Genomic DNA, 14,906 nt, shown 5'->3' with positions numbered 1-14,906 from the left:
TTTTTACTTTTATATTTTTCTTTTTTTTGTACTAACAAATTTACATAGCCTTAAGGAGGTCTCTGTCAATTTTTAATTAAATATTGATCAAGAACTACAGAACTTTCTACTACAGGACGTCACACTACAGAACTACAGAACAACAGAACTACAGACAACAGAACTACAGGCAACAGAACTACAGGCAACAGAACTACAGAAACAACGTCCCAAAATACGACAGACTGTGAAAATTTCCTGTTGTGTTTTTCAACTGGGTTGTGTTTCAGCTCCACGACTGCTGGCACCTTTACGAATGAATCTGTGAACAAATAGGAGTAATTTATTACCGCAGTAAACGCCAGTTCCGGTGTATTGACAGCGTCCCCATAGCGCGTGGTGTGCAGCGACACACGGTGTGTGGGCTTGCCGGTGCCGTGGTGACTACCGGCGTTCAAGTTTCGGAGTACCGGAAGTACTACCCATGGAATGGAGTCTCACGTTGGATGCGTTGGCGAAATAGACGGACGGTGGCCGTAAATGTGAAATAAACCTTCCCATATCGATTCTGCGCTGCGGTACATGTCCGTCTGGCTAAGAAATTTAAAATTATTTACGCTGAAGAGTATGGCTCGCGACACAATGAGAGCCGTATCGGTTATTTTTCCTCAGTACAGATCGTTCTTGCAGAGATAGCGCAACTGCAATGTACGCCAGTTACGTCGAAAACCGGTGTAAAACCACCTGTAGCCTGATGATTACAATATCTACTCAGCCTGTGTTTTCGCATTACATACTTGAGCTGACTTAAATTTTTGAAGTATGAATTCACGACGCTAACTACGATCGAAACTGCTTCAATGAACTACACAAAAGCACAAATTTACCGAACAATAATTATTAACGAAATCCTTGGGGCTATTTAGGACTTGTAAAAGACTAAGCAACTGACAACAGAGATGGCATGGTGTGGCGGAGTCTAAATAGTTGTCTCTTTTGTGTATGTGAGGAGCGTTTCAACTTCATGTTTCTGGCTGTGCTGCTTTCCACTGTTATTCGGTGTTGTCGCACACTGTAAAAAAAAGGTACACATTAGGACTCGTTATTGAACAGTTCAAAGGTCTTGGAACTGCACGCACCTTAACTTTCTGTTCAGGACAAGGAGCTATCAGTTTTCTCCAAAACGCGACAGCCCGGTCACAGCAAAGATGACATTGCCATGTTGTGTTCTTCATTTCGCCTAAATCAAAAACAAATTTTGAAAATATTGGGCACTAGAATAACGCCTTGAACAATTTTGTATATGGTAACTAAATGTTTGAACGAGCAGTTTAGCAAAGAATCTTAAACATACTTTGTAGGAAACCATGCACAATATCAGGCAAGCCTCACAGATGTAGAAACATGCAGTAGATCGACAGCTTGTGTAAAGTTTATTACTACATGTTGTCTTGTCTACAGAAGCACTCGACTTTAAACAGAAATATTAAACAAAAAGCCTGCAGGCATTTAACGACAATAAAAATGAAATAATATTCACAAAAGTGCGGAGTCCTTTGCAATGCGTACGATTTCCCTGATATGTAAAGCGAAAGCATACAAAACATGTGTCTCTAAAAGGTACATTCTACTAGAAAAAATGCACTTCATAGGGAACGTGGGTTTCACTGCAAAAGGGTGAGACTAGCTCCCAACTTAAGTTGCAGAAAAGCTGTAGAAAAGTGAAGTTAGGAAGTGAAGGGAGTTTCCGTCACTTCTCAACCTCACTTTTCTACAGCTCCTTGCGCCCTCTGATCTATTTAGCGCAAGCACAGAATATAAGCGCGTCATCTCTAACGAAAAATCGTCGTGAAACCTGGGCGAATAAAAAGAAAGCGCTCGACTAGTTAGTCTCGTCGGTCTGTTTTTCTTCTTTTTTTCAAGAACACGATCGACTGGTTGATAAGCGCGGTTCCTCTTTCCTCGTTAAATTTTTAATAACTCTCCCACCTCATACACTGCTCACTCGTTCAGGCAGCAATTTCCGCTAATGTTCTTTAGCTCGATTAAAACGAAATGCAACACTAAAGTAAACGATAGTTGGGGATTCCCATTTCCCATTTGTTGTACTTGTCGTTGTTTCCCGGTGTTCCACCTAGCTCTTCTGTAACCAAGAACTGCAGCATCAAGCTGTAGAATTTTCAAAATTTTTGCATGTTTAGTTACATATAAGCTGTTTGTTTGCTAAAGTAATACAAATTACAAGAGTACTGTAGTGAATAGTTAAGAAAAAAATGTAATTTATAACTGAAGAGTTTGATTTACCTGTAACAGCACTCACGGCAACGCCAATTATAACCGTTGCAAATATAGCGAAAAAGCTAGTCCACAGATATGACATGCGAAAGAGGACAAATGGTTCTTCGAGGCTGCAAAAAACAAAATGCAGTGATGCAGGAGCTCTCGCACATGCCAGTATCAAAATATAAATCTGCAATACGCATTAAGAAACCACGAAAACATTCCTGTTGCTATGAGCTAGATCTCAAAACGACATAACCTACCTGAAAATAACATTAAGTTCAAATTCTAAAGGATATCCTGCATAATGATCATGCAATTCCATGAAACTCTGTTTTCTACACTAACACAGTGTATCACCAAATAAATATGCGTAGGATGCATTACTTTCATTACTTTTTTATTACTTCCATAGAATTCATTACTTTAGCACACTGCGCGCTTGAGATGTGCTGCTGTGCCGAACATGTATTTCTTTGTTTTGCAGCAAAAATGCGCAGACAAATATGCATTAATCTAGGCAGGGAAAAAAGGAAGATCCGCTACATAACGAGGAGAAATATTGCGAAGTTAGAAAGATGCATCATTTACTTTAAAACACACGGCACCATTAAGGTGTGTAAGAGCTGCCAACTTACACTGTATGCGTATCGAAAAATGTAGCATTTATAGCTGAAACAATGCTGCTTTGATTTCCAGGGCAGCTGTCGAGCGATGCTTCCATTCTGGGAGGCCTTCGTCCACTCCGAATAATTGTCGTTATGTGACAAAGTTGGTAGACGACCATTGAAAGCGTTGCCACGCCAGCACCCTGCAAGAGCAAAGTTTTGCCATACAAAGGTAGCAGCAAGGCATAGAGATCAAGGAAAACCTCAGCACACAGTCACTGTTTTGTCAAAAGAATTCTTAACCATAAAGAATACATCTTGCACGAAATGGTTGATGCACTGTTTGATGCCAAGCTCACGATCAGTTTGAAGTGTCTGTCTTATTTTGACCCCCTTCGTCTTCACTGGACAGATGAAGGGATTTTGCCTTGTATAATGACGTTGCTTGGTTAAAAGCTCCTTGAACATAATCCCACAAAGGGTCTTTATAAGGGACGGTGTCATGTGGCGTGCTGCTGTTAGTAACGCGCGCCCTAACCTTGACAAAGGCGACAACGCAAGAAAGACTTCGCCAAAAGGAACATAAAACTGGCACTACGAGCGCGGAGTACGTTTAAAATTACGTTTTCAAGCTTATCCATGAATGTAAAAGCTGCTGTTCTATCAATCGCCTCCTTTTTCTTGTCTCCAATATTCTAACCGTCTGTTGCTTATGTCGATTGCTGACCAGTTTTTAAATGCGAAGAATTTGTTCGCCTAGTTTGAGCCAAAACCAATCTCGAGGCCGCTCAAAATCGCAGAGTTCCTCACCAATGGGCGCACTCCCCCATGCGCTCACTCGCTCGCCGCTACTGGCTCGGCGCCTCGTTGCTTGTCTCGTCGGCACGTGGGCATGCGACAGAAATAAACATGGCTCGGGTGCTCTTGTTGGGCTATGTGACGCGTAGACCTGTGATTGCAGTTACAACAATGCGCCCTCAAAACACTCACACAGAAGAGGAACGCAAGGTCGCAAAGGCAATTAAGAGATGGCAGTGGTTTTCTGTGCGTAGAGAAGCGGTGAGGGCGGAGAGCCAGGAGGCGAAGCAACGGGCCGACAAGATTGGCGAGACCGTGGTGCGCGAGCAATGAGATCAGGCGCCGCCGGATAGCAGCGCGAGTAGGACGGGAACTGACGAGTGGCCGAAAAACAGCGACGCGCCCAGCAGATGACCACCGAACAGGTCATTGAGACCAAGGGGCAATGATTGGAGTACCGGCACTTGCTGGGAGCAGACGCGTAATTTCAAAAGCACTTCGTGGAAATCAAAATTAGTGCGGCCAGTCGTGGTTGTGGTCACATGTGGTTCCAACAGCACGTCATCTGGGTGTCGCAGCCCACGCTTGTGACGATCCTCGAGCGAGTGTTTCATTGTGACCACATGAGCTCGTCTGGGCTGTGTACCATGTGCTCGGGTTTCCTTAAAAGGGGCGTATTCCCGCACATCTCACGAAGCGACGGACTCGCACCACAAAAGACCCTCGTAACTACCGCCTCTCAGCGGTATCACCCTGCGCCAGGTGTCGCTCCGATACCGTTCATGCTAATGAAACCTCTCATGCACGGTGGCCAGTTTGAAATTCTCGGCTAGATCGTCAATTTTAGGCTCGACGTAGAGGAAGTTGTGTGCTCGCCTGCCCGCAATGTGGCAGCACCTCCTATGGTGCCAACAACAGCAGTAATGACAGTAGGTGAAGCAAAAGAAGGCGGAAGCAAGGGAGGAAGGCAGTGAAGGCAGCGCAGAGCTCTGCGGCCGGGCCAAATAAATGCAGCAGAAAACAAAGTGGCGCCAAAACACATATGTGGTTCCAAAACACATATGAGGTAATTTTTTCACACGCGATTCGCCCATGTTCTTGCAGACAATAGTAGTGCCTGGCAAAGGCTATGACGCCGTGTGTTGCGCTTGCCTGTTTGAAGTGTAGCCAATCTGCGCAGACTGCGCGTCATCTTCTGCATCAGCAGACGAAAAGCTCCTGACTTCGCACCTACTGGATGTGCTCATGCCTTTTCCTGAAGCTGTACGTCAAGGTATGATTTCTCATTCAGCAACAAATCTAGTCGAACTGCAGACTACGATAGCGCAGCGCAAGAAAACAGCTATTCTACTTTTATGCATACATTACAGCGCCTACAACATCTATGAGATCATTTTATCTCTTGATCCATCGGTTCGCCGTCATCTTTGGGAGACGGTCACGCGAGCACTTCACTGCCGCTTCTGCTGCCCCTCCAGCTGCCGCCACTCTCTATCGCAGCTATATCAGCGCCGACAGTCCCGAAAAAATTGGGCAAGCATTTGCAAGGCCAGCTGGTATGTCTCGACGATAATATAGAACCACCTCCGTTTCACAGCTCCTCCGGAAAACCTCTCCAAAGTGCTGGTTAGTAAAACTAGCGGCACTGCAGTCGCGACTTTCTTGATAGGCAGATGTCGTCCGCTACGCAGAGAGTTGGCGTTGCCGTTTCGCGGCCGGTGCATTGTTTTTTCAGTCTGGTGCAGGTGCACATTGCCACATTTCATCTAGAATATACTGACCCCTTCACAAAGCCAAGTTTCAACAACGGACGCGGCTGGCGACTGCGAGCGGCTTAGGCCAATCACGCGAGGCGAAACTGAACGCAGACTGAACGCGCGTTTCGAACAACTCGCTCCATTTGCGCCCCTGGGTGCTCTCTGACGCTATATGCATGCCAAGAAATTACGAAATGGTCAATGCTTCCAAACGCGAATGATGTTAGAGCTTGATGTGCTTGCACACATATAAATAAATATTTATAATAACTTGCTCTTAATGTAGTTGCATTCGATACTATGAACTGTGGACTGGGCGGGAAATTTAGTTTTGGTGATAGCCTTTGCGGAATCTGACAGATGATGAGGCAACGCTTTTGTATGCCCGGGAAAGTGACGAAGTGAACCCACGATAGCTCTACTGTATTAAAAGATTCATCTGGCTCAGCTCATCGTTTGCTGCTCAACGTATGGTACTGGACCAGTCTATAAAACTTATATCAGGCTGCACTTTACAGCCAAGTTGTTAGGGTGCCTTGATTAAAAGGTTTATTTAGCTCAGCTTAACGTTAATGCTGCTCATTTATTGTACTGGACCGCTCCATTCAACTTGTGTCAGGGTGCATTTTACGGCCAAGTTGTTAGATGGCCTTGAAGTATTCGTTGTGGATGTGATCACGTTGTGGATGTGATCGGCAAGGTGCGCTACAGTGACCATAGGATGGTAAGAACTCGAATTAGCCTCGACCTGAGGAGGGAACGGAAGAAACTGGGACATAAGAAGCCGATCAATGAGTTAGCGGTAAGACGGAAAATAAAGAAATTCCGGGTCAAGCTACAGAACAGGTATTCGGCTTTAACTCAGAAAGAGGACCTTAGTGTTGAAGATATGAACGATAACCTTTTGGACATCATTAAGGAGTGTGCAATAGAAGTTCGCGGTAACTCCGTCAGACAGGATGCCAGTAAGCTATCGCAGGAGACGAGACATCTGATCAGGAAACGCCAATGTATAAAAGCCTTTAACCCTACAGCTAGAATAGAAGTGGCACAACTTTCGAAGTTACTCAACAAGCGTAAGACAACTGACATAACGAAGTATAAGATGGATAGAATTGAACATTCTCTCACGAACGGAGGAAACCTAAAAACAGTGAGGAAGAAACTAGGAATAGGCAAGAACCAGATGTATGCGTTAAGAGACAAAGCCGGCAATATCATTACTAATATGGATGAGATAGTTCAAGTGGCTGAGGATTCTATATATATTTATACAGTATCAGTGGCACCCACGAAGATAATGGACGAGAGAATGGTCTAGAGGAACTTGAAATCCCACAAGTAACGCCGGAAGAAGTAAAGAAAGCCTTGGGAGCTATGCAAAGGGTGAAGGCAGCTGGTGAAGATCAGGTAACAGCAGATTTGTTGAAGGATGGTGGCCAGATTGTTCTAGAAAAACTGGCCATCTTGTATATGCAATGCCTCATGACCTCGAGCGTACAGGAATGTTGGGAAAGCGCTAACATAATCCTAATCCATAAGAAAGGGGACGCCAAAGACTTGAAAAATTATGGACCGATCAGCTTACTGTCCGTTGCCTACAAACTATTTACTAAGGTAATCGCAAATGGAATCCGGAACACCTAAGGCTTTTGTAAACCAAAGGACCAGGCAGGATTTCGTAAAGGCTACTCAACAATAAACCATATTCAGACTATATATCAAATGATAGAGAAATGTGTGGAATATAAGCAAACCTTACACGCAGCTTTCATTGATTATGAAACAGTGTTTGATTCAGCCGAAACCTCAGCAGTCATGGAGGCATTACGGAATCAGGGTGTAGACGAGCCTTATGTAAAAATACTGAAAGATATCAATAGCGGCTTCACAGCCACCGTAATCCTCCATAAAGAAAGCAACAAAATCCCAATAATGAAAGGCGTCAGACAGGGAGATACGATCTCCCCAATGCTATTCACAGCGTGTTTACAGGAGGTATTCAGAGACAAGGAGTGGGAAGAATTGGGGATAAAAGTTGATTGAAAATACCTTAGTAACTTGCGATTCGCTGATGATAATGCCTTGCTTAGAAACTCAGGAGACCAATTGCAATGCATGCTCACTGACCTTGAGAGGCAAAGCAGAAGGGTGGGTCTAAAAATTAATCTGCAGAAAACTAAAGTAACATTTAACAGTCTCGGAAGAGAACAGCAGTTTACGATAGCTGGCGAGGCACTGGAAGTGTTAAGGGAATACTTCTACTTAGGGCAGGTTCATGATCATCCGGATCATGAGACTGAAATAATCAAAAGAATAAGAATGGGCTGGGGTGCGTTTGGCAGACTTTCTCAAATCATGAACAGCAGGTTGCCACTATCCCTAAAGAGAAAAGTGTACAACACCTGTGTCTTACCAGCACTCACGTATGGGGCAGAAAGCTGGAGGCTTATGAAAAGGGTTCTGCTTAAATTGAGGATGACGCAAAGAGCTATGGAAAGAAGAATGATGGGTATAAGGTTATAAGATAAGATAAAAGCAGATTGGGTGATGGAACAAACGCGGGTAAATGACATCTTAGTTAAGATCAAGCAAAAGAAATGGGCATGGGCAGGACATGTAATAAGGAGGGAAGATAACCAATGGTCATTACAGGTTACTGACTCGATTCCAAGGGAAGGGAGTCGCCGCTGTTGACCAACGCGAAAGAAATCATCCAAATGCCTTCTGATAACTTCAAAATAATCAATCGAAAAAGTTGATAATGTGTAGGGATTAGGTGAAAGGAATTCTTCTGTGAAGAAACGTGGCTTTGTCCGCGCAGGCAATTTTTTCTCCATGCTCCTTTCACGACACTTTTATCCATACCGGCGCCAATTAGCCAGGCGTGTTTTATTAAACTTCTTTGTATGCATGTTCTCTGTCTGCTTGTATCTTCATACTGCCTTTTCCATTGAATAATCCTAACAGCATGTTGTGCATCAATGGCCAGTCGTATTTACACAGACCAGTAAGTTCAAACTTCCGTTCTTGGAAAATAGGCATAACTGAGCGTGAATATTAATGACGCTAAGTCGACTATAGGCGTTTTTGGAGCGCGATGCGTACTGAAGGCGTGTGTCATCGGTGATGTGTCTGAGCCACATTATGAACGCCTGACAATTATGACCATCTGCAGATGCAGGAAAAGCCGATGCTCTCACTAACGAAGCACGTTTCTGTAGCGCGCAACAAATTGCCGACTGCAGCGCGTCTAGTTCCACCGCGCCCCACTAGGGAGACGCTCCTCATTTTAAGTGTGTAGGAAGCTGTCTGTCGTCTGCTGCCTACACTCATCGAAACCTCAAGTGTATTTCATGCAAGACTACTGCCATAAGAAACAGCTTCGGGTAGAAGGGTGGAGCTGCACTTTTCCTATCCCACTTGTAACCAATGGCGACTCCCTACTTCGGGCAGGGTGCAATACTCTGGGTGCACATTCTTCCAAGCGTCTGCAACTGCCACAGTAGCCGAGCATAAGGTCACGAGCGCACTTTTACGTATTTCACCAGGTAGCACCCGATCACAGTGCTCGTCTGCCTGACGCTCGACCATTTAACCAAAGTTGCGGTGAGAAGCGCAGTTTTCTTGTTGTATTTTCTTTTGCCCCTCGATTTAAGTAGGGCGGTGATCAGTACAATGGCGGAACTGTTCCAACTCTCCAAAATCCCTATTCTGTTCTACCATGTCAATCATGCCTTGTCATGTCATGTCATGTATGTATGTCATGACATGTGACTCACGTCATAAACTACTCGTCATGTATCTCTTTCTCTTTATGATGTTACTTCATGTGCACATGTAATATTTGTCTGCATTTCAGTTCTTTCATGGCACGCGTGTGATGTGACGTTATTACTTTTCCGGCTTGCATGTCCTCCTACTGTTGACATTACATGTCGTCCATGTCGTGACAGGCGTGCTACGCAGGCAGCGCACTACGATGATCATGGCCCTGAGGTCACAAAACTTCCGCGTTGCGCGCGTGAAGTTGCCTTCTCTACAGCGCGTTGGAATAGTTGACGTCATTTGAGACCACGCGATGGCTCTTGGCGAAAAGCAGCCCTAGCGGCTAAAGGAGAAGGCAGGCACAAATCTGCTTCCTTTGGTAGCATAGACAGAGAATTTAGTGTTTCGCCGAGGGCAACACCATCCGGTAGCGTGGCAAGGAGCCCTGAGTCACATGACTGAACCCTCTCCCACTGATAGAAGTGCACGCGCACTTCCACCAAGGGAAGCCCTTTAAATTTGAAAAGAGAGACACGACAAGCCAAATCACTCAGTAGTTGGCCAAGAAAGCTTCGCTCTAAAAAAGATTTGTGTGCATTCAAGATTGATGCTGTAGGTGAAATTTTCCACATTACTAGGCTGCCATACGCAAGAGCGCCGACTTTGTGATAGCGCAACAATGAAGTCAACGATGGTGTGCAAACAGCCAGATAACAGTTTCCAAGAAAGTAGCGAAGATCGCGGCTAGCGGCTCATGGTTTCCCGCTTACTTCCGCTTTAGTGGTTCATACATCCGTGGAAAAGCGCACTTGCAGAATTACGGACACCCTCACTGCGAGAAAACTTCGGTTTGGGCTATAGTTGGTTTAATATGCAAGTATAGGCAAGGTAGCGCGCAGAAACACTGTCAAAGAAACGCTGTCTCTTCTGCCCCCCCCCCCCCTCGGTAAACAGGCGCGGACCTAAATTTTACATTTCAAAAAGCCAAGAAATTCATAAAGCCTAACGAAAGCCTGATCACCAGCTGTACATACTGCATATATTACAACCGGTGATCAATATTTATTGTCACTTGAAGTAGAAGATGAGGGAAATCAGTGGGGTGCATGGGAAAGTTGTTCATCAGCATTCGTCTTCCGCCGTAGAATGCGCGTCGTCCATTGTTCATTTTACCTATACAGCCAAGTACGGCCACTAGCAAGACTACCGGAACGCTTGACACCTGCCCGGACCAGGCAGGAAGTCAATCGGCTGACGACCGGGAGCCAACTGTGCGGGGCCATACACGCGGCCTCCGCCAGGTGGCTCCTGCCCTTCCACCTGCATTGGCTTCCTCTGCACCCATTTTCCCTCTTTTCCCGTACGCAAGTCGAAAGATGGGCTTTAGTTCACACGACTATTCTAAAGTTGATAAAGGGCAAAACCCACCACTCAGCCACATGGCCCTGCGCATCAGCTGCAATATGTACCGGGGCAGCACGCGAAGGACTAAAAGCACTAAAACCACAGGTAGGTGACGAGAAGTGCATCAGAGCTCTAAAATATTCACTGAACGTTATGATACTCTATAATGCGAAATTTGAGCGCAGCGCTATACGTGTTTTTATTTCGCGACACACTGGCTAGCGCAGGCAACCTGTCTCGTGCGGCAGGTTGCAAACGGAGAGCGAAGTGTGGCACGACACCCTCACTAATCGGGAGATCGCGAGACGCAGCGCGTGGGTGAGGCGGGGGCGCAATAAATAGCAGCCGCCGCAAACAGATCTCCCCTTGTCCAGCGCTTTATTTCCATTCATGATATCGGTGGCGTCATCGGTGAAGAAACGTGGCCCCCGACCCTGGTTATAACTCGTAGCCATCGTCGCCGCAGAGCCCGCCTTGCCCGGCACTACGATTTTTTTCTCGAGCTTCGGCCGTGCCCTCCACCTCCGATTTGCGCTACATGGTTCCGCTGCACCCTCCTCCTCCACTTTCCTCCTCGCTCTGCCTTCGCTATCACCGTCTTTCATTCCCCTCTGCGTTCCGTGCTCGGTGTGGCATCCATCGCTGTGCTCGTTGGCTCGTTTGCGAGGGACGCCTACGCCGACGTTAGGTTACGAGGGGCGCCTACGCCGATGCTCGCTGCAGGAACGGGCTCCTAATAGCTACATTCTAAAGCATGCCATGCAAGGAGCCCGATCCGTCGGAATTAACATGTGAAAATTACTGGCATCCCCAGATAAAGAAGAGAAGAGCTAAGAACTACCGCACCATACGAACCATATAAAACACTGCAGCGCGGAATGAACAACCAGTGGGCATTGACGTATTGTCACTAAGTATATGCATGCCACTTTCTTTTTACAACAATTGGAACAAACAAAGATAACACAACTATATGTAAAAAGGAAAAAAAATAAAGAAACAAACATTGTGGAGGAAAGCCGCTCAGAAATGAAAATGGCTGATAGCTGAATAAACGTAGAAGTGTTATTAAAGGTCACTCCAAACAACAAGTACACTTCTTAGAAACCGCTAAGCATATTCATAGGAAATCATCCAAAATATTAAATTCGTTCGGTTAAAAAGGCAATGATGGCATGCTTATGCATTCGTAAGATCTCCTGAGGATGAAACATGATCCGATCACCTCCGTTGGTTATTATACAGTTACTTTGGACAAGCTAGCCAGACACTCTAATTTCTGCGCGCAGCCACAGTCTCTACTGCGAAAATCCAGGTGTCCTCCAAATTTATCCTGTATTCTTAGAATGTACTCTCATGCTTTTTCATTAAAACGACATGCCTGTTCGCTATACACGCTTGCACAAGGCAGGAGAATTCAGTACACTACTATCGAATCGTATACTCTGGCGTTTCAGATAAGCAGCGAATCAGTCTTTGGCTATCATTGCCCATAATTTTACCAACCTAGATGGTGCGGGAAAGACTAGTTGGATGCGGTACCGATTAGCTACTTTGTTAGCATTATGTGACAAAAACGAGAAGTATGACATTACATGATGCATACATCTTCAGGATCCATTTGCTAGCGTCGGGCAAATATACTCAGATGCTTTGGAACACATTCAATAGTGCTACAGAAATTATAGCGGAATGTATGCAGGTTTCATTCAAGCACTGACCTTATGTCCGAACTTTTCCCAATGCTACGAATAGGAATTTTCAAGCGCTGAGGGACAATATCCGTCCCAAATGCCCTTTTTGTTAGCCAAATGGGTAGTACTGCACGACAGCAATGCTGGGGCCGTTATGAAGCAGCACATCGAACATATATGATCATACTTGCAAGAAATAGCTGGAAATCACACAGGCTTCACCGACATTTCAGTGGCTAATGTCAGATATATATATATTTATATTACGTCGGTTTGGCTTTATTGATCTGTAGATTGAAGTCGACGTTCATCTAGTTGACGCCTTCCTTTTTCTCTCATGTTCTTGCGCATTGCCCTGCCTATGTTTATCCTATTGCAGGCTCCATGCATAGCTAAAAACATAAAAAAAAATTCGCATGACACGTAACTTTCGCCTTCAGGAATGGAGCACGATAGTATTCAAAGATCCCTGTCCGCTTCTTACGCTTACGGAGAACGGCAGCTTAAATGTAACAGTAACGTTTACCAGAAAATGCTGGTGGCAAATCTCCGCAAGAAGGCCAGGTTTGTAGCAGAAACGCGGCTTGTTGCATGGGCCAATCTTCTGTGATTGCATGGAATTTTTGGTAGTTCAGTCTTATATTTAACATAAAATTCATGCGCTGTCGGTGTTCTTTTTTCATGGCATTCTTTGTGGGTTGCCATTTGCAAAATTCCGAGGAATATCTTTGTAAACAACGAAAGACTAAGTGTGAGCAAATTTAACGATAAATTGACAACTTTAGGGCCGTACACAGAACTACAGTGCCGTCGTTCTGCATTATTCCCTCGGGCTCGAGCGCTGGCGCCGACGCCTATGCCGACACCGACTGTCTGCGACACGTGGCCCTTAACAGTATCGCGTTAAAACTGAAATCACCACGATGGTAGCACGTACCTTTGAGTGAACAAATGGAAACAAAACAGCCAGCAGACACAATCCCACAAATGGTGCCGTGATGCCATTGTAAACCATCAAGAAAGCCTGCAAAGATAATGAAATTACCAGACCGAATTTGACAACTGAGATGTTGGAAACAGTGAACAGCGAGGTTGCTTCTCAATCGTGACCTTGCGCATTTAACAAGCTTATACACGAGGTAAACATCTCCGAGCCACTTCATAAGCCAAATTTCAGTGCCTAAATAACTTTTTTCTTGTGTATCGAGCATGGATACCCATTATTATATGGTATCCCCGCTATCGTAAGCCAAGTTGTTAAAATAAATAAAAAAAAGGAAAAAGAAATTGTGTACGATACAACCTTGACGTCTACGGTGTTCGGTCGTGAGAGCTCTGACAACCGAACACTGTGCGTTTTATAATCGTGCTTTGCACAACATTCTTAAATATTCTTTTCTTTTATTGATTTGGCTATCCTTAGCCAAAAGAAAGACTGTATATATATATATATATATATATATATATATATATATATATATATATATATATATATATATATATATATATACATATATATATATATATATATATATATGCCCTTTTTGTCTTGTCCACACAAAAGCGTAGATGCACAAAATCATCTGTTGCAGGCCTTCAGCGAAGTTCCGCAGCTGCCAACCCAGACCACACATTCACGCTGGTACAGCACATAAACCTATCTAGTTGTTTACGAAATCAGCTCCCAGATGACCTCATGTCGCACGTGCAAAATGGTACACTCCGACTGCCGCACGCGGCCATCGGGTCTGATGCGTCAGTAACAGAGGCCATTTGTATTTCCCTTTTTGCTCTTGCTTTCTTATTCCTCAAAGGACAGACTTCTCATAAAATTACGCGTAGAACTGCTGTATATACCGAGTGTGGCTAACGCGAGCTGTAGTCCACATATATGGATGGGTTGGGCAGATGTGACTACGCAGCTAGAGAACGCGGATTGGAAGCTCATTTGCTGTATTTTTGAAAAAGCATGTCGTTGTCCCTTTTATTGCTCCTAGTATTCGCTCAAGGGCTGATGGAACCGTGTGTTTCATGCGAGGGCGCCAATCTGACAAATCTGAAAAAGTCGTCATTCGTGAAGTACATGAGCAAAACCAACGTGGTACCGATTATTCCTGTTGTCGATAAGTTTTCATATAGCTTTGGTTACATTGAAACAGTTGATGACATCAAAAATGCAAGATGTCGCAGACTACTGGGATGTCAGTAAAATAGACACACTCGCTGAGTAGATTCGACATGCAACTTCGTTTACTTAGCGAGCGAAACACCCCTAAAAGCTTCTGGACAAAGGTATAGGTCGTTCAGGACGCAGCGTTCATTTTGTTAACCTCAAAAGCTTTTACACTGACGATTACAGCTCCAAAAGTTAATTTGTAGATCAAATTTCTCCCGACTCAAATAAAAGCCCCGTTCGGCCGAGCTGCAAAACCCAGCCCAACTACAAATTGAAGGAGGGAACAGCTTGATTCTTTGAGGGAAGACATATTTTAGAGGATGACAATGGCAAATATTTTGGTAAGATAATTACTGTCCACTTATAGGCTGGCGTGTGAGCATGAAATGGTGAGCGCATGCGTGCTCGTAGAGCGGTTGCACATGCTTATGTATAGTTCACA

The 14,906-nt window shown here is 44.7% G+C and overlaps 1 protein-coding gene across 1 annotated transcript in view; it reads right to left on the bottom strand.

Annotated features, from left to right (window-relative positions):
* Positions 1 to 300: 300 nt before the first annotated feature.
* Positions 301 to 14,906, bottom strand: part of LOC142586217 (sodium-coupled monocarboxylate transporter 2-like) — a 32,787-nt gene continuing 18,181 nt past the window's right edge. Inside the window, exons 7-11 of the mRNA XM_075697467.1 lie at positions 13,226 to 13,312; positions 2,898 to 3,070; positions 2,284 to 2,387; positions 1,119 to 1,219; positions 301 to 1,051 (exon numbers count right to left, since the gene is read on the bottom strand). Of these exons, the coding sequence (XP_075553582.1) occupies positions 959 to 1,051; positions 1,119 to 1,219; positions 2,284 to 2,387; positions 2,898 to 3,070; positions 13,226 to 13,312 (558 nt within the window). The 3' untranslated portion in view covers positions 301 to 958. The remainder of the gene's footprint in view (positions 1,052 to 1,118; positions 1,220 to 2,283; positions 2,388 to 2,897; positions 3,071 to 13,225; positions 13,313 to 14,906) is intronic.

This window comes from Dermacentor variabilis, chromosome 6, assembly GCF_050947875.1.
Source record: "Dermacentor variabilis isolate Ectoservices chromosome 6, ASM5094787v1, whole genome shotgun sequence".
Lineage (NCBI taxonomy): Eukaryota > Metazoa > Arthropoda > Arachnida > Ixodida > Ixodidae > Dermacentor > Dermacentor variabilis.
The sequence above is the reverse complement of the archived record's forward strand: the minus strand, read 5'-3'. Positions and strand labels throughout refer to the sequence as shown.